At 35.4% G+C, this 20735-nt stretch overlaps 1 protein-coding gene across 1 annotated transcript; it reads left to right on the plus strand.

Moving 5' to 3' along the window:
• Positions 1 to 19541: 19541 nt before the first annotated feature.
• Positions 19542 to 20480, plus strand: LOC306666669 (olfactory receptor 2B6-like; the record flags this gene model as incomplete). The annotated part of the gene is made up of 1 exon (XM_079148892.1): positions 19542 to 20480. One exon carries the CDS (start codon positions 19542 to 19544, stop codon positions 20478 to 20480), a length of 939 nt encoding a protein of 312 aa, XP_079005018.1.
• Between the last annotated feature and the right edge of the window lie 255 nt (positions 20481 to 20735).

The raw sequence follows: 20735 nt of genomic DNA on the forward strand, positions 1-20735 counted from the left end.
GATGTGGCTGTATCTCTGTAGTATGCTGATTTTAAGTCCTTTGGGTATAGACCAAAGAGTGGGATAGCTGGGTCAAATGGTGGTTCTATTCCAAGTTTTCTAAGGAATCTCCATACTGCTTTCCATCATGGCTGCACTAATTTGCAGCCCCACCAGCAATGTATGAGTGTACCTTTTTCCCCACATCCTCTCCAACACCTATTGTTGCTTATATTCTTGATAATCACCATTCTAATTGGGGTGAGATGGAATCTTAGGGTAGTTTTGATTTGCATTTCTCTTATTACTAGAAATGTTGAACATTTTTTCATATATCTGTTGATGCTTGTACATCTTCTTCTGTGAAGTGTCTGTTCATTTCCTTAGCCCATTTGTTCATTGGGTTATTTGTATTCTTGGTGTAGAGTATTTTGAGTTCTTTATATATTCTGGAGATTAGTGCTCTATCTGAAGTATGAGTGGCAAAGATTTTCTCCCACACTGTAGGCTCTCTCTTTGCACTGCTGATAGTTTCCCTTTCTGAGAGAAAGCTTTTTAGTTTGAATCTATCCCAGTTATTGATTCTTGCTTTTATTTCTTGTGCTATGGGAGTCCTGTTAAAAGTCTGAACCTAAGCCAACATGTTGAAGAATTGGACGTACTTTTTCTCCTAGAAGATGCAGGTTCTCTGGTCTGATTCCAAAGTCCTTGATCCATTTGAGATGAGTTTTGTGCAGGGTGAGAGATAGGGGTTTAGTTTCATTCTGCTGCATATGGATTTCCAGTTTTCCCAGCACCATTTGTTGAAGAGGCTATCTTTTTTCCATTGCATATTTTTGGACCTTTGCCTAGTATGAGAAAACTCTATTTATTTGGGTTTGTGTGTGTGTCCTATATTCTGTACCATTGATCTACCTGTCTATTTTGGTGCTAATACCATGCCATTTTTGTTACTATCGCTTTGTAGTACAGTTGAAGTTCTGGTATTGCGATACCACCTGCTTCACTCTTCCTGCTAAGGATTGCTTTAGCTCTTCTGGGTTTCTTATTCTTCCAGATGAATTTCATGATTGCTTGCTCTATTTCTGTGAAGTTCATCATTGGGAATTTAATTGGAATTGCATTGAATCTATATAGTACTTTTGGTAGTATGGTCATTCTGACAATATTAGTTCTGCCTATCCAAGAACATGGGAGATCTTTCCATCTTCTAAGGTTTTCTTTAATTTCTTTCTTTAGTGTTCTGTAGTTCTCATTGTAGAGATATTTCATCTCTTTTGTTAGATTGATTCCCAAGTATTTTATTTTATTTTTTTGAGGCTATTGTGAATGGGGTAGTCTTCCTAACTTCTCTTTCTGAAGATTCAGCACATATGAATAAATTAGCATTAGATTTATGAGCATTGATCTTATATCCTGCTACTTTATTGAATTCACTTATGAGTTCTAAAAGTTTTCTGGCGGAATTTCCTGGTTCCTCTAAATATATAATCATGTCATCAGAAAATAGAGATAATTTGAGTTCTTCTTTTCCTATTGGCATCCCTTTAATTTCCTTGGTCTGTCTAATTGCTCTGGCTAGAGTTTCGAGGACAATATTGAATAGAAGTGGTGAAAGAGGGCAGCCCAGCCTTGTTCCAGTTTTTAGGGGGAATGCTTTCAGTTTTTCACCATTTAGAATGATATTGGCCATGGGTTTAGCATAGATGACTTTTAAAATGTTAAGCAATGTTCCCACTATCTCCATTTTTTCTAGTGTTTTGAGCATGAAGGGGTGCTGTATTTTATCAAATGCTTTTTCTGCATCTATTGAAATAATCATGTGATTCTTGTCTTTAAGTCTGCTGATATAGTGATTTACATTTGTTGATTTCCAAATGTTGAACCAATCTTGCAACCCTGGGATAAAACCCACTTGATCGTGGTGCACTATCTTTTAAATATATTTTTGTATGTGATTTGCTAAAATTTTCTTGAGAATTTTTGAGTCAATGTTCATTAAGAATGTTGGTCTGAAATTTTCTTTCCTCAATGTGTCTCTGTCTGGTTTAGGTATCAGGGTGATATTGGCTTCATAGAATGAGTTTGGGAGGGTTCCCTCCTCTTCTATTTCATGGAATACTTTGAGAAGTACTGGAATGAGCTCTTCTTTAATGGTTTTGTAAAACATGGCTGAGAACCCATCTGGTCCCAGACTTTTCTTTGTTGGTAGGCTTTTGATGACTTTCTCTATTTCATTTCTTGAAATTCATCTATTTAAATTGTGTATGTCCTCCTGCTTCAGTTTAAGTAATTCATATGTCTCTAGAAACCTGTTGATGTCTTCGAGATTTTCTATTTTGTTGGAGTATAGATTTTCAAAATAGTTTCCTTGTTCATTCCAAATTTTAGTAATTTGAGTTTTCTCTCTCCTTCTCTTTGTTAGTGTGGCTTAGAATTTATGAATTTTGTTTATTTTTTCAAAGAACCAACTGTTTATTTTGTCAAATTTTTCTTTGTTTCTTTTGTTTCTATTTTGTTGATTTCAGCTCTGATTTTAACTATTTCCTGTCTTCTACTACTTTTGGTGTTGCTCTGTTCTTGTTTTTCTAGGGCTTTGAGCTGTAGTGTTAGGTTGTTTATTTGTTGATTTTTTCTTCTTTTATTGAATGCACTCCATGAAATAAATTTTCCTACAAGAACTACTTTCATAGTGTCCCATAGATTTTGATATGATGTATTGTAGTTCTCATTTACCTCTAAGAATATTTTAATATCCCTCCTGATGTCATGTGTTATCCATTCATCATACAATAGTGTATTCTTTAATCTCCAGGTGTTGGAGTAGTTTTTGCTTTTATTCTGTCATTTATTTCTAATTTCAATCCATATGATGTGATAGAATACAAGGTAGTATCTCTATCTTCTTATATTCGCTAACATTAGCTTTATGGCATAAAATATGGTCTATTTTAGAGAAGGATCCATTTGCTGCTGAGAAGAAAGCGTATTTGACCTTTGTTGGATGGTATATTCTATAAATGTCCATTAAGTCTAAATTATTGATTGTGTTATTGAGATCTATGGTTTCTTTGTTCAATTTTTGTTTGGAAGATCTGCCCAGTGGTGAGAGAGGTGCATTAAAGTCACCTAGTATTATTGTGTTGTGGTCTATTTGATTTCTGGAGTTGAGAAGGATTTGTTTGAGTTACATGGATAAGCCACTGTTTGGGGAATAGATATTTATGATTGTTATGTCTTACTGATTTATGCTTCCCTTAAGCAGTATGCAATGTCCTTCTGCTTTTTTGCTGAGTCCATGTGCATGGTATGTTTTTCCCCATCCTTTCACCTTTAGTCTGTGGGTATCTCTTTCTATGAGATGAGTCTTTTGCAGGCAGCATATTGTTGGATCTTTCTTTTTAATCCAGTCTGCCAGTCTATGTCTTTTGATTGATGAGTTCAGACCATTAACATTCAGGGTTATTATTGAGATATGATTTGTATTTCTGGTCATTTGGCTCACTTTTTTTTTTTTTTTTGACACAACTTGGTTTCTCCTTTATTTGACTGTTCCTTTAGGGCAGTTCCTCCCTTTGCTGATTTACATCATTGTATTTCATCTCTTCCTCATGGAATATTTTGCTGAGAATGTTCTGTATGCCAGCTTTCTTTTTGTAAATTCTTTTAGCTTTTGTTTATCATGGAAGGATTTTATTTCGTCCTCAAATGTGAAGGTAAGTTTTGCTGGGTATAATATTCTTGGTTGGCATCCATTTTCTTTCAGGGCTTGAAAAATGTTGTTGCAGGCCCTTCTAGCTTTTAGGGTCTGGATTGAAAAATCTGCTGATATCCGTATTGTTTTCCCCCTGAATGTAATTTCATTCTTTTCTCTTGCAGTCTTTAATATTCTGTCTTTATTTTGTATGTTAGGTATTTTCATTATAATGTGCCTTGGTGTGGTCTATTGTAATTTTGTGTATTTGGTTTTCCATTTCATTCTTCAGATGTGGGAAATTTTCTGATATTATTTCATTGAATAGATTGTTCATTCCTTTCATTTGTTTTTCTTAGCCTTTCTCAGTCCCAGTAATTCTTAAATTTGGACTTTTCATGAAATACCATAATCCTTGGAGATCCTGTTCATGATTTCTTACCATCTTCTCTGTTTGATCAACTTTGTTTTCAAGATTAAATATTTTGTCTTCAATGTCTGAGGTTCTGCCTTCCAGGTGTTCTATCCTATTGGTTATGCTTTCTATGGAGTTTTTAACTTGGTTTATTTTTTCCTTCATTTCAAGGATTTCTGCCTGGTTTTTTCTCTAACTCTTTATTGAAATGATCTTTTGCTTCCCTCATTTGCTCTTTTAACTGTTGAGTGGTATGATCATTCAAAGCCTGCATTTGGTCTTTCATCTCATAGTTTGCTTCTCTTATCATTTTAATTATGTACATTCTGAACTCCCTTTCCAACATTTCCTCTGTCATGCTGTCACTGGATTTTATTGATGTAGCATCTAGGTTTGTTTGGAACATTTTCTTCTCTTGTTTTCTCATATTTCTCAGGTATCTACCCCTCTAGTAGTGAAACTCTGAGATATTGCAGATTTCCTCTAATGACTTATATGTCCCTGTAGATTTCCAATAACTCATCTCCTAGCCTTCAGTAGCCTGAAGTCTTGGAGGAACTTGATGATGCAGTAATCCACAAGGAACCTGTCCCTGTAGGGGTGGTGGCCTTCAGGTGGGGTATATTTCCTGCTGTTGGGCAGAGGCACCTCCACTTGGTGACTGATGGTCAGTCAAAAGGGGGACTAGACTGCAGGCTGGGGAATGGCTGGTCTGTGTCTTTGTCTCTGGTTCTACTACCCTGGTAAGAAAGCCCCACCCGGTGGGGAAGACTTATCCAGCGGGGACGTCTCACTGGGCAGCTCTCCTCCAAGAGATTCCCTTCAATCCAGAACCACCACCTGGACCTGGCAGCCCTCCTCTGCAATGTTCTCTGGGACCCAGAACTACCACCTGGTCTGGGGGGCCTGGCCCTGTGAGGGACTGCCTCTCTGAGGAGCCCTCCTTTCCGATGTTCCCTGGGGAATGGACCTACTGCCCAGGCCTGAGACCCTTGCTCTGTGCCGAAGCCTCTTGCTGGGCTGTCCTGCTCTACAATGCTCCCAGTTGTCTGGGTTCACAGCTCTAGCAGGGGAGTCTCACTGGACAACTCTACTCCACAAAGTTTCCTGCATTCCAGGACTACTGACCCGTCCAGGGAACCTCACCCAGTCTGAGTTGGTTCCGAATCTCTCAATACCTCCTCTTCTTGAATCCTGAGTCCTGTCAAAGGGCCTCCAGTGTCCTGCAGGTGTCTCAGGAAGGGAGCTGCCCTGTCAATGATGATGGCCACGCCCTTAGGAATAATTCAAAATGCCTGTGCTACCGTGTCTATTTACTGCCACTCCGACACTTCACACGGTCTGTTGGAGTAGAGGATCCGACACTTGACATGGTTCTGTTGATCGTCCACCCTTTTGGGGGCCATAGGCATGGCATGTCTCCATGTGCAGTTGCTTTTTAATATTAATAATCAATATATCATTAGAAACATTGAAAATCATTGGGAAGGTTTTACTATATTGGGACACAAAATAGTGCACAATGAAAATTTAGCAGTAATACATAGATAAATATATGAAAATAAGCAATTGTAGCTGTGCTCGAGTTAAAAGGAGCCTGTGATTGCTTTAGTATAATAGATGGATAAAGAGGCATTCCTCTGAGCTTAGATGTGGTGTTTAGCCTTTGTTGCTTTCTTTCTTAGTTTTAATAGTTGATTCTAGAGATAATAAAAACATTTAGGTTAGTCATAAATATAATTTGTGCTTTTCCTATGTTTAGTTTAATTCTTTGAGAATCAGAATAAGATTGTATTCCACCATTATGTGAAATTAAAATAGACTAAATATTAAATATAAGTTGATTTCTTTGCCCTTTAATAATAGTAAAAACTTTTCACTGTTAAACAATGGAGTTCATGGTGGGGGTGGTTTCTCAGAAAACCTAGTGATGTGTTTGTTCTGAAGGTTGAAGGCTGGCAGATCATGGTGCCCTCAGTTTAGATGGGAGACAAGTTTGTTTCAGTCTAGCTGGGAAATAAGACTGTTTTGGTCTGGACTGTCATACAGAGAGAATGTGTACTTTGAGAAGAAGCATAGATTGTACTTTCGAAGGTTTCTCTTGTTTTAAACTAACCATAAAATGATATGATCATTACTAAAGAAAAATATCTATAAAAAGGCTAGCAGAAAAAAATAAAGATTCAGATTCAGCCTCAGAACACTTGGTGTCTCTGTGTGCTATTCTCCACCAAGACAATGCCTCCCATCCACCTAGGACCCTTGACCCCTGTTAGGGCTGGACCCTGGCACTGCACCAGCCTCCAAGGAAGCTGGAGAGCCCCAGCGAGGGTGCAGTGAGTCAGCACAGAGGCAAGTGCAGTGTCCCTTAGCAGTAGGGGCCAGGCAGGCTCAGCAATGGCGTTCAACCTCAGCATGGGGGTCGGTGGGCCAACTACCTCCATGGGATGGAGTCCTACCTTGGCTTGGGGGTCAGGCCTAGAACAGTATTTAGTAAGCAAATAATCATATTTTAGGAGTTGTGAAACAAGAAAAAGAGGAAAAATGCAACAAAAGCCTGTTTAATTAAATTAATAGCTTAAAATTTCCCATTTTAAAAGGGACATGGACTTCAGGATTCAGAGCCTCAAAGGACATCAACCAGAATCAACACAGGAAGATTTTCCATAAGGCACATTGTAATCAAACTGTCAAAAGTAGAAGCCAAAGAGAGAATTGAAAAACAACAAGAGAATAGTGTCAAGTCACACATAAAGAAATCATCATTAGACTAAGGCAGCTTTCTCAGCAGAAATCTTATAGGTCATAAGAGAACAGGATGATAATTTCAAAGTCCTGAAGGACAAAAAGAAAAAAAAATCTGCAAACTAAGAATACTAAGTTCCACAATGCTATCCTTCAGAAATGAATTAAAATAAAACACTCCCTTGGTAAGGAAAATTTGAGGGAAATCATCAGAGAGGTGGAAAGGAAGAAAGAATTTGTTAAAAAAAAAAATCAGAAAACAACAAAATGACAGGAGTAGATTCATACCTTATCAATAATAACTTTGAGTATAAATAAATCAAATTCTCTAATCAAAAGGAAAAGGTTGGTCAATGGATTAAAAAAGCAAGTTCCAATTATATGCTGCCTAAAAGAAATTCACTTGAATTCACTAATAAAAATAAACCAAATGAAGATTTGAAGAAAGATATATTTCACAAACCAAAAGCAAGCAGAAGCAGCTTCATTCATACCATATAGAAGAAAAATTAAATCCCAAACTGTAAAAAGATATGAAGATAGTCATTATATATTAAAAGAATCAGTTCAGCAAGAAGAAATGATTATAAGTATATTTGCACCCAATACCAGACCACCCAAATATTTAAAACAAAATATTATTAAATTTGAAGAGAGAGACAGACTTCAATACAATAATACTTGGTGGATCAAATACCCAAATTTCCTCAATGATCAAATCATTCAGACAGAAAATTGGTAAAGATACATCAGAATTAAACTATATTTTAAATGGAATTGACCTGAAAAATATTTAACGAGCATCCCATCCAAAATAGCAGAGTGAGTATACTTATTGCAAATAGAAAAAACTCCAGGATAAATCGTATGCTGGTCTCAATAAATATTTAAAAAAATTGAAATCCTTTCATGTATTTTCCAAGGGAAAAAATGGAATAAACTAGAAATAAACAAGTACAGTGGAAAATATGCAAATACTTGGAAATTTGACAACACACTCCTAAATAACCAATGAGATATTGAAACAGTAAAAAGGAAAAAAATTCTTGAAACAAATGAAAATGAAAACATAAAAATCTGTGGGCTACAGCAAAAGTAGTACTAAGAGGGAAGCTTATAATAATAAATGAATACATTGAAAATGGAAAGATTTCAAATAAACAATCTAATGATACATCTTCAGTACTTATACAAACAAGAACAAACCATATGTAAAACTATTCAAAAGAAAAATAAAGATCAAAGCAGAAATAAATGAAATCAAAACTGAAAAAGATTATACAAAAGATGAATGAAACTAACACTGGATTTTTTGTTATAAACAAAATTGACAAATCTTTAGCTAGACAAAAAAAAAAAAAAAAAAGAAAAGAAAAAGAAAAAGCCTAAATAAATAAAATCAGAGATGAAAAAGGAGACATTACAACTGATACCAAGAAATAAAAGTGATCATAATTAATTAATTTTAACAATTATATGCTAACAAATTGGAAAACCTGGAAGAGATGGAGAAGTTCCTGGACAAAAACACCCTAAAATGATTGAATCAAGAAAAAATAGATACTCTGAACAGACCAATAATGAGTAATGTGATCAAAGCAGTGATTTAAAATCTCCATCAAAGAGAAGTCTAAGATGTGATGGCTTTAGAGCTAAATTCTACAAAACATTTAAAGAAGAACTAATTATAATTTTTCTCAAACTATTCCCCTTCCCCCCAAAAATGGAGAAGATAAGAATTTTACCAAACTCTTTGTTTAAAGCTAACATTACCCTTACACTGAAACCAGACAAGGACAAACACTAAAAAGAACACCCTAGATCCATATCTCAAATGAATACACAAGCAAAATAAAATATTCAACAAAATATCAGCAAATAGTACCAACAGCACAGAGAGAAGGAGATCACTGACATGATTAAGTAGAACTCCAGGATGCAAGGATGGTTCAACACCTTACATAGCCTTACATAGACCACAACCAAAGTACCTATTTGCACGTATATATAAATCAATAAATATAATACACTATATCAACAAAGGGAAGAACAAAAATCATGTGAATATCTCCATAGTTGAGAAAAAGCATTTGCTAAAAGCTCAACATACCTTCAGGATAAAAATTATACTAAAGTAGATATAGAAGGAACATATTTCAACACAATTGAGGACATCTATGGAAAAACCACAGTTAGCATAACATTGAGGAGGGAAAAACTGAAAATTTTTCTCTAAAACCTGGAGCAAGATAAATATGACCACTTTCACCAATATTATACAACATAGCACTGGAAGTCTTAGCCAGGGTAATTAGGCAAGAGAAAATAAAATAGAAAGGGATAATTCAAATTATTCATTATTGCAGAAGATATGCTTCTATATAGAAAAAATACTAAATATTCCACTAGAACACCATTGGAATTGATAAATGAATTCAGTAAAGTTGCAGTACACAAAATCTACACACCAAAATAAGGAGCACTTTTGTAAGCAATAATAAGAGTACTCAAAGAGAAATCAAGAATGAAATCCCAGTTTTGACAGCCACAAAAATATAATAAAATCTCTAAGAATAAATATAATCAAGGAGAGGAAATGATGACAGAAGTGGACCTAAGGAGCAATCCTCAACTCCTCCATGGCCAGAAACAAAGTAGAGAAAGAACCAGAGAGAATATGACAGAGTAAACACTGTAAAAACTCCATATGGGACAGTTTGAGACAAGGGGGAATTGAAATTTGGTTACTGAAGCAGAAAATAACAGAAATCCTTCATCCCAAACCCTGACCATGGTGGGGTGAGAGGGGAAGGGTAACAAAAAGGGAGAGAAAAAGCAACCCATAATCTTACTTTCTTTTTTTTTTTTTTTTTTTTTGGGTGGGGGGGGACGGTGCTGGGGATCAAACCCAGGGCCTTGTGCTTGCAAGACAAGCACTCTACCAACTGAGCTATATCCCCAGTCCCCAATAATCTTCCTTTCTTAACAAGATTTGGTACAAAAATCAGACCAAGTTAAAATGGGGCAGGAACTGCAAATACAATAAAGGAGATCACAGTTTAACCCAAATTGTGGGCTGAAAGCTACACCAAAGAGAACATCCATTTGGTAGAGTCTGTAGCTAGTTAGTCCTCCTTTGAAGAAATTAAAGCAATAAAGCTTCTCTCCACCTATACGTAGTAATAAGTAAAACCAGGGGGAATTGCTTGGAAACTGTTGTTTCAGTAATCTGATTGGAAGGAACTTGTAGAGGGATAGTTGTTAGCCGAAGGTTACTGAAACCCACTCCCCGTCACCTAGGACAAGAGGAATAAAATGGAATTGACCCAAGAATAAATCATTCCTGGGGAGTGCTAACCCCAATCCAGTGCTCCCCACAACCTCTGTAGGACCTCAGGCAAAGATGGTCCAATTGACACTGTACCCCCATCACAGTGATGAATAAAATCCTGGTGATCTACAGCAACCAGTGTGGAGGTTTCTGTGCCACAAACTGCCCAAAGAGAGTGTACACCACAGGCCCCACCGGGGCAGACAGCTGCCAAGCACTTAGTGTTGCTGCAAAGAAATGCAAGTGGAGGGAAGGTGACATTCATAGTTGCCAGCCTTAGGAGCTCAGACGAAAGCAGGCCAACTGAAACTCTACCGGGGTCACAGAAAGAGTACCCCAATCAGGGTAGAGGCTTTTGGGCCACAGACTTCCCACAGAGAGCCCATATTTATAGGCTGCACAATTGAAGACAGTCATCAAGTTCTTTGCCAGTATAAAGAAACCCCTGCAGAAGGGAGCAGGTGCTAAGCATCCCACAGCAGACAGTGACAGCCCTAAACTTTGAACCCTTCATTCTCACATCCAACAGAAAGTCAGCAGACACAGAACCCTCCAAGCATGCAAACTCAGGACTCAGGGGGTAATGAGCACTGGTTGGTGAGAAAAAAAATAGCAACTGAGAAGAAACTTCTGTGCCCCAATACCTCCAGAAGAATCCAGAGCATTCAGTTAACTTAACTCTTATTCAAATTCACGAAACCATAGAAGGCATATTCTAAAGATAACTCCAAGCAGTCAGCAAAGAACCTCATGCATACACAATGGCAATACACCTGATAAAGGGGCTTACAGAGGAGCATCACACAGACACCATCTGCCATCCAGTGTGCCCAGATACAACCCACTTATCTGCACCCTCTGCACTCCAGACGAGGCAACAGCCCTCTATCCCTCAACAGGCCAATCAGCACCACATCAGCCAGAGTACAATACCTCTACCTTAGACCACCTACCCCACACACTTCAAAATATACACAGGCAAGCCCAAACTGGATTTGACAGTGCTGATAAAAGGAGCTTTACTTCAGGAGGGCACCTAAGAAAGCAATCCTTAGCAGGGAAAAACCTGGCTACTAAGTCACAATTAGGGACTGTCTGCTCTGACCCAAGAGGAAGCTAGTAGGTATGTGACACCAAAGATAGGGCTTGGGGGGTTCTTCTTGAGTTATATCCGAGGTGAGAGCTGGTGTAATCACTACATCCATATCCAAGGAAACCTAGAAATAAAGGTGAGAAGCAGTGGACATCTTCTAAAGTTTCCAAATCCTGATGAAATACAAATAAGAATCATTAAGAACTCTCCCTACCTTGCCATGGATTATGACAAGCAGTGATCTTACAGATAACACTTCTCATATTGAATCCATTGCTGGTCCCCTATTATTTGACACCGAAGCCCTCAACATATTTGACTGTATTTCTTCTAACGTTTTAAAGCATTAACTAGAAACATTCTTCCTATTTTTTGTGTCCCTAGCTCAGGTTTACATTTGCTTCTCTTAACCTCTCTTTTTCATCTTGCATCATCTACTCCTACCTCAAATATCTCCCATTTTTCCCCTGCTATTTTTATTGTAGCTTGCATTACTTATTCTATCTTTACATTTTGTGGTCCATTTTTTTCTCTTCAATTCCTATATAGTATAATAGCAATTTTACCATCTTTAATAACTGATTTCTCATCCTATTCAAGAACACTACTATAATTTTATACCCAGATTAGAGTACTCAATATAAAGAAGTGGCATATGTGTGTTTGTGCATGTGCATATATATATGTACATATATATGCACATATATACACATACATATATAAGAATAATACACACAAGCACACAATAGTTTTACTGAACCACAAAAAAAGGTTGAATTTACAATATTTGCTGGTAAATGGATGAAACTGGAGAACATCATGCCAAGTGAAATAAGCCAAACTCAGAAAGTCAAAGGTCAAATGTTTTCTCTCACATATGGAAGCTAGAGCAAATAAGAAAAAAAGAGGAGGGGGAGGGGTCTTTCCATAAAAATAGAAAAAAGATCTGTGGAGTAGAGGAATGAGATTGTGAGGGAGGGTGGAGGGATGGGAAAAGGAAGAAATCGCAGAATGAAAGTGACCCAAATATGCTAAGTACACATGTAAATATACCATAGTGATTTCACCTTTATTTTTTAATCTATAAAAGAACAAATTTTAAAAAACAGTAAATAAATAAAAGACCAGTAGAGTAGAGTGCCCTGGCCAGCAGGACATCAACGGGTACCTGGAGGGGGGTGCTGGGATTGAGTGAGACAAGAGACACGAGAAATGGAGACAAGACAAAAGCCTGATCAAGTCTCGTTTATTAGAGGAATAAACACAGTTAATATAAAGTACAGAAATCAATCAGAGTAAAGCCCGCGAAGGCAAGACTAGTCTCGCGCCAGAACTCCAATAAGGAAGTGTAATTGTCCAATCATGAAGCACCACTCAATCTAGTCTGATGCACCTCGTATAGTCTGACAGGTTTGTAAACAGGTAATGGCACGCCCCGCCAGCATCCGGCAGGCGCCATCTTAGCTCAGCATGAGGCGAGGCAGGGGGCGTGACCATGAGTCAAAGTGCCTGACCATGAGTCAAGGCCTGTGACCATGAGCCAAGGCACGTGACCTTGAGGCAAGGCAGGGCGCGTGACCTGCCGGCTCCAGACAGTAGAAGAAGAGGAACAAGAGAAGGAGAGGAAAAGAGAAAGTAATAGGGAGTGAAATGGAACAAATTATATTCCATGTATGCATGATCATGTCAAAATGAACACCACTATTATGTAAAAGCATAATGCACTAACAAAACCATTGAAATCCCAAACATTGAGCCTAAGGAGAAAATAAAACACTTAACAAGAATTTAATGACTTGAATCAAAGAAACAAAAGACCTCTGTAAAAAATTTACAGAACTCTGGTGAAAGAAATTACAGAGGACACAAAAATTATAATGGACTATGATATTTATGAATAATAATTAATATTATTAAACTGTTCATATTGCCCAGAGTATTCTACAGATTCTATGCCATTAAAGTACTAAAGATATTCTTTACAGAATTATTTTAAAAAACCCTAAAATTCATATGGATGCATGTAAAGTACCCTAAATTGCCAAATATTGACCAAAAAGGACAAAATAGGAGATACCATACTACTTGATTCAAAATATGCCACACAGCTACAGTAATCAAAATAAAAACAGACACACATTGTGCAGAGGTGAATAAGGGGAGGGGTGTGGGGTGGGGAAGAGAAGGACTGTCAAATGAGACAGACATGTTTACCCTATACACATGTATGATTACACTACTGGTATGACTCAGCACCATAGGAATGAGAAATTATGCTCCATTTGTGTACAATGTGTGAAAATGCATTCTACTGTCATGTACAACTAATTAGAACAAATTTAAAAACATAGACACAGACCAATGGAGCAGAATAGAGTGCCCAGAAATAACCCCTTGCATTGTCAAATAATTCTCATCAAAGGAAAAAAAAAAAAAAGAATATACATTGCTATATTGCAATAAGGATAGTCTGTTTAATAAGTTGTGCTGGGAAAATTGAAAACTGATGTACAAAAGATTAAAATTTGACCTCTGTCCTCTGTCTCTCATCATATGCAAAAAAAAAAAAAAGAAAAAAAGAAAAAAAAAACTCAAAATGGATCAAAACATGAATGTAAGATGGGAAACTATGAAACTACTAGAAAAAAATCTTGGAAACGCTTCAAGACTTTGGCATAAACAGTAACTTTTTAAATAAACCTCAAAAGTGCAGGTAGCAAAAGAACATTAAAGTAAAATGGAATTTTATATCTTCTGCACAGTGAAAGGAAAGAATCAACAGAGTGAAGAAACAATATAAGGAATGAAGAAAATTTGCAAACTATTTATCTGACAAGGGATTAATTTACAAAATACATAAGGAACTCAACAACAACAAAAAAAATCAGATTAGACATAGTAACATATTATGTGAGATATTTTAAGAATAAATGAAATATGATATCAGAGAACCCACATTTAAATTCCCCCAAAGAATTTATTTAAACTAGTTCTGATTTTACCTACTTATTTAATTCACTGTACAGTTATCCCTTCATGTTCTTGGGTTCTCAGTCCATGCATTTAAGCAACAGTAGATCGTGTACTATGTAAATAGGTATACAATGATTATGTCTGTACTAAGCATGTGCAGGTTTTTTTGTTTGTTTGTTTGTTTGTTTGTTCTTATTGCCTAAACATTTTCTTATAACAACTATTTACATTGTATTAGGAATTAAAATTAAATCTAGAAAAGATTTACACTATAGAGGAGGATACATGCAGGTTATATGCAAATACTATGTATTTATATAAAGAACTTAAAAATCTATAGATTTTTGTATCTGTGGCATCCTGGAATCAATTGACCTGAAAATACAGAGCTTGATTGTATTTTATTTAAAATCAGTGTTCAATATCATACTTCACTGAAATAGAAAAAAGCAATTCTACAGTTTATATGGAACAACAGAAGATCTCATGCATCCAAAGCAATTTTGAGCAAAAAAAGGAATCTGAAAACAAAACATAATCTGGGTTCAAAATATCCTACAAAGCTAAAGAACCAAAAGAGTTTGGTATTTGCACAAAAAAAAAACAGGCACATAGAGCAATGTAAAAGAAAAGGAAAAACAGAAATACACTCATGCACTTACAACCAAAAGATTTTTTACAAAGGTGCCAAAAATGTGCACATGGGCAAGGACATCTTCAATAAATGCTGCTGAGGAAAATGGAAGTCTGTGTGTAGAATGAGACTAGACTGCTTTCTCTCATCATATATTAAAAAATCAAGTCAAAATGGATCAAAGACCTAAATGTAAAGCCCAAAACTTTAGAAAAACTAGAAACACTATGACATTGGTCTGGAAAAGAATTTTTGGACAAGAACGTAAAGGTGCAGGCAACAAATGGAAAAAAAAAAAAAAAGCAGACAAAACTAGAAGTTTTTAGAAATAGTAAAGGAAATAATCAGTAAATTGAACAAGCAAACCTCAGACTAGAAGAAAATATTTACACACTATTCAACAAGATATTACATTGTATCTACATTGTATAAATAACATAATGTTACAAAAGTCATAATGTTACAAAGTCATAGCCATATAGGAAGAAGAGTGTTAGTGTTCTATTACACAGAAGTTTGCTGTAGTAAATAATATTTTATTATATAATTCAAACTAGAAGTTTGTACTCAACAAAAACAAATGACAAATGTTTGAGATGATGGATAAGTTAGTATTCTCAGATCATCAACATACAATGTATAAATGTACCAAAACATCACACTGTATCCCATAAGGATGCACAGTTATTATTCATCAATAGCAAAATACATACATACATACATACATACGTACATACAGTCTTAAATAAATAAAAATGAAATAAATGTTTAACACCTTGGGAAATTGGATGTGGCTATTTTGAAAACACATCTAACAACAGAAGAGACTGGCTTCCAACTTAATTCAGTAGGCAACTAATTGTGCAAAAGATGCATTTCCACGAAGAACTCTCTCCTGTGGAACATTCTCTGGAAACTCAACTGGGATAAGGACAAATAAATGGTTTGTTTGAAATCCATGCCCAAGAGATTTCAGTAATAGTGTACAAATAGCATTCCCACGAAGCATTTTTTGTGCTCTCTGCCATCATCTTTCTAATGCATGTCTTTCCTTTTTGGCAACTTTTATCAACTGCAAAAAACAAAGGGTTTTGAAGTTAATTCTTAAGTATTGTACTCATCTATATACTACAGTTTATTATTCTCTGAAGGTATAAAAAGGTTTAGGGTACTCCTTCAAAAATCCTTTTAACTGAATCATATTTATCAAAATAAGGTAAGTAAAAATACACTTTTGGGTTAGGCATTCTCAGGGAAGGTTGGAATGTGTGTAGAGCCCAGCACCTGATATGGGTATGAAATTCAGAGGGCATTTCATTTCATTATTTCTTTTCTTTTCATTTCAAGAAGCCTTCTTTAAACTTTAGAAATACCTACACTAGTGGCTTTATTTGGTTTTTTTTTTTTTAGAAGCAATTAGATTACTCTTTGTATCTATTCACTTTTTTCAATTTCTTACTTAAAATAACATTAAAAGCTTTTAAATTTCAATAAATACCATTTCTAAAATGCTTACTATCTGAGTGGAGTTTGAAGCATTCATTCAATCATGTGAATATATTGTATAAATCCTATTTTAGTATGCAGTCAAATTTTTCATAGATTGACTTGTCCTCATATTTCATCCAGATATTTTGGTGTCAGATAAAGAAGTAACTCTTATTTCTTCTTGTGGACTTTTATGCTACAGAGCTAAGGAATGTGGCAAATACATCGTGTGTGATGAAAATGAAGTGTGAATAGGATATACTACAATGAAATGTGAATGGAGATACTAAGGAGATATCGAAGGAATAGAGCTTGATATTTCATGAAAGTGACTGTAAGATTTGTAGATAAATAGACCTCCATGAGGTGAAACAGTAATTAAAAGTCCCTGAAAGTAGAAGATTCAAAAGCCCCAAAATCCAAGAGGTAAAAGTAATGAAATATGAGAATATGAGAATGACAGGGAGAAGATAAAAGAGACCTATGAATAGAATTATAGAGCTAATAATGTGTGGATATATAATGCTTCCAAATAAATTCACACTTGCTGTGATGTCTCTGTGCAAATCTAGTTTTGAACTGAACTCCTCCACTAAGCTCCAACAGAACAGATCAAACCAAATTAGTCATCCATACTAAATGCTGCATAAGCAAATGGAAGCTTTAAGGAAGCAGATACAAATCATACCAGATTTTCCATAAAACAGGAGATTTCTGTCTACTTGAGTCAGCACAATTAGGAAATTTTCTGTTTAAACTCTTTCAAAATAAAACCTTTACTAACCTCATGTTAATAGCTAATTATTTTTCAGAGGTCCTGTTTCCTTACAAAATTCATGATACTGCTACTGCCCAGAGCTATTACCATGAATCACAAATGTTATTGATGTCCAAATGTGTTATAATTTTGCCTCTTAAAATTTTTTTTTAGTTGTTGATGGACCTTTATTTTATTCTTTTGTTTATATGTGGTACTGAGGATCAAACACATGCTAGGCAAGTGCTCTACGACTGAGCAACAACCCCAACCCCTAATTTTGTCTTTAGAAAGGAGTGATAAGCATTTACAAAACTACTACTAGGTGAATAATAAGAATGAAATTTTTTAAAATAATTTAAATTTAATAAAATTGTGGAAATAATACTGGAGTAAATGCTGTCATTAGAGATATATATGAAGAATTATGAAGAATTCATAAAGTATCAAATCTAAAATTATTTTATTGAAATAATTAAAGGATGGTTCCTGGTTAAATATATATATATATATATATGGTAAATATAACATTATTAAATGAATAGAAAATAGATGTTGTCCATGCTTCAATTATATAACAATGTAGATAGCTTGCTGTTTTACAAATATTTATTTTAAGAATCCAATGAATTAATATCATGATAATTATATATCTCATCTACAACACAGAATTTTCATCATTAAAAAAAGTAGGCTAGGCATGTATGTTACTAAAAAATAATATTTTAAAATGTTACCTAAATGAAGTGTCTGGACCACAATTGTTGACAAACATTACCAGTGTACATATGCTTTCTATAGAATCTTGAAACTCTGAACTTATTGTCTCAGTATTTCACCACCTCATTTAAAGCATCTATCATTATTATTTTTTTTTTTTTTGTCTTTACAATCTTCTCTGTTACCAGGAGATTAGAATGAATGACTAACAGTATATGAAAATATACTGAAATTTCCCCTATCATCGGGTTTTGATATGATAAAATGGATAATGGAGGTGGTTATTCATTGATTTAACAGGGTTCATTGGAACTTTTGACAAACAGGAATCATTAAGGATTAGTTGAAATCATTATTATTTTATTATTATTATTATTTTATACTTCATATTTTTTATTATTATTTTATACTTCATAAAAGAGCAGCATTCACATCTTAGCTCTGAATAGCTTCGTGTGACATGTTACAGAAGGGTGTTGAGACCTTAACAATAAATAGAATATCAAAATTGTGCTTTGGAACCATAAGAATGTAGTTTGTTTCTTTAACTATTGGTTTCACTTACAAAGTAACTTGGAATTTTGTCATTGAGATACTATCTTTAACCTTCCATCTGAATGCTGCCCAACTTACAAGACAGTGTGGATTTTATGTAACCCAAAGACCTCACTAGAGAATAGAAAAAATATGAACAAAAATATTCAATTAGTAGTTTATCTTTCTCAAAATGCTGTTTTTCTCAGCTACTTGATTTTGTTGCACAAAATCTGTTGTTTATCCCACAGAGATAATTATAATTATTCCACCAACTAATAGGTGCCAGACAAGGTCATCTTGCTTATTCTCATAGCTCCAGATTCTCTCTTTAATTTTCTTCTACTATCACTACCTCAATATTTTAGTATTCTTAATATTTATGTTGCCCTACAGCAGTGTTTATAAAAATAAGTCATGTGATTCTCAGCCCCATACCACATCTACTCCATCATATGCCCTGACTAGACTTAATTTTTTTCTTAGTTTTTTGTTGGTGCATATCAACTGTAGAGAATAGTAGACTTCATTGGGCATATTTGTACAAACATACACCATAATTTGATCAATTTCAATCCCCATAACCTCCCCTTGACTTCTTCTCCCTCCCCTTATATAGTTCCTATACCCTAATGTTCTCCCTTCTACATTCATGAAATCTCTTTCTTTTGCATTTTGTTTTCCATCTATCTTCTGTGTATGAGAGAAAACATGATACTTGTGTTTCTGCCTCTGGTTTATTGTGCTAAACAAAATGCTCTTCTGTTTCATCCATTTTCAGCAAGCGACAACTTCATTTTTTTATGGTTGGTATTGTGTGCTCTACTGATTCATATGCAAATCAGTTCAAAATCATTATTTTTGAGTTTTCAAATCACAATCACTTCTACTTTCTCTATAATCCCCTTTATAATTTAAGAAGATAGCCATATTTTATGTAGAAGGAAATTCACTTTCAGAATCATGATCTGACCTCTTGAAGGTAACTAACTGATTTTTACTTACAGTGCTATGAAGGGAAATTGGGTCACTTGGTACAAGATCATTTATATTATTCCCCCCTAAAAGTTACTGTATCCCATCTTCTGACAGTGGATAAATAATGCATAGTAAGATATTATCAGAATTTTTAACAATGTTTGATTTTTTCCTATTATAGTTAAAACAAATTGAAAAATATGGAACTAATTAACAATAGCTACCCTGAAGAGTTTATTCTACTTGGCTTTGCTGACCGTCCTTGGCTAGAGTTTCCAATATTTGTTATTCTTCTCATAACATACCCCACGGCCATGATGGGGAACATCGCCATCATTCTGGTGTGCAAAATAGATGCCCATCTCCACAGCCCTATGTATCTCTTCCTCACCAACCTCTCCTTCTTGGACATGTGCTACACTACAAGCATTGTGCCTCAGATGCTCTTTAACCTGGGAAGCTCTAAGAAGACCATCAGCTATATGGGATGTGCACTTCAGCTTTATTTATTTAGCACAATGGGAGCCACTGAATGTCTTCTCTTGGCTGTCATGTCTTTTGATCGCTATGTGGCCATCTGCAGACCTCTGCATTACACCCTCATCATGAATCAGCACATCTGTATCTTATTAATATTCATTGTGTGGCTATGTGGAATGACCTATGCTATCTCTGAAGCCACTCTTACATTACAATTGCCATTATGTGGTGTCAATCAACTGGATCACTTGTTGTGTGAGATTCCAGTTCTGATAAAGACTGCCTGTGGGGAAAAGGAGGCCAATGAGCTCATACTCTCTGTGGTGTGCATTTTCATAATAGCTGTTCCTCTATGCCTAATTCTTGCTTCCTATGCTAGCATTGGACATGCCATACTTAAGATTAAATCTTCTGAGGGGAGGAAAAAGGCATTTGGCACATGTTCCTCTCATCTCATTGTAGTTTTCTTATTTTATGGTCCAGCCATTAGCATGTACCTTCAGCCCACCTCTTCCATCTCAAGAGACCAGCCCAAGTTCATGGCCCTCTTCTATGGAGTGGTGACTCCTACAATCAACCCCTTCATCTACACCCTGAGAAATAAGGATGTGAAGGGGGCAGTAGGCAATCTGGGGAGGAGAATTTTTTGTTCCAAATGATACTTTGGAAAGACTTCAAGTGAAATTATTTCACAATTAGAGAAAACATATGCATAATATTTTAATAAATTATTCTTTGCTCAAATCTAATCTGTTTACCTGTATTTCTTGAACATGTGATGCTTTTTGTACTCATGTTAAGCAATTATAATAATTAAATTATGATATTCTATTAATATGATATTCTATTAATATGTGCCATTTTTGTGGGGGATATATTAAAATCATTCTGTTCAGATTCCTACATGCCAAAAT

This window comes from Sciurus vulgaris, assembly GCF_902686455.1.
Source record: "Sciurus vulgaris genome assembly, chromosome: 7".
NCBI classification, from domain to species: domain Eukaryota; kingdom Metazoa; phylum Chordata; class Mammalia; order Rodentia; family Sciuridae; genus Sciurus; species Sciurus vulgaris.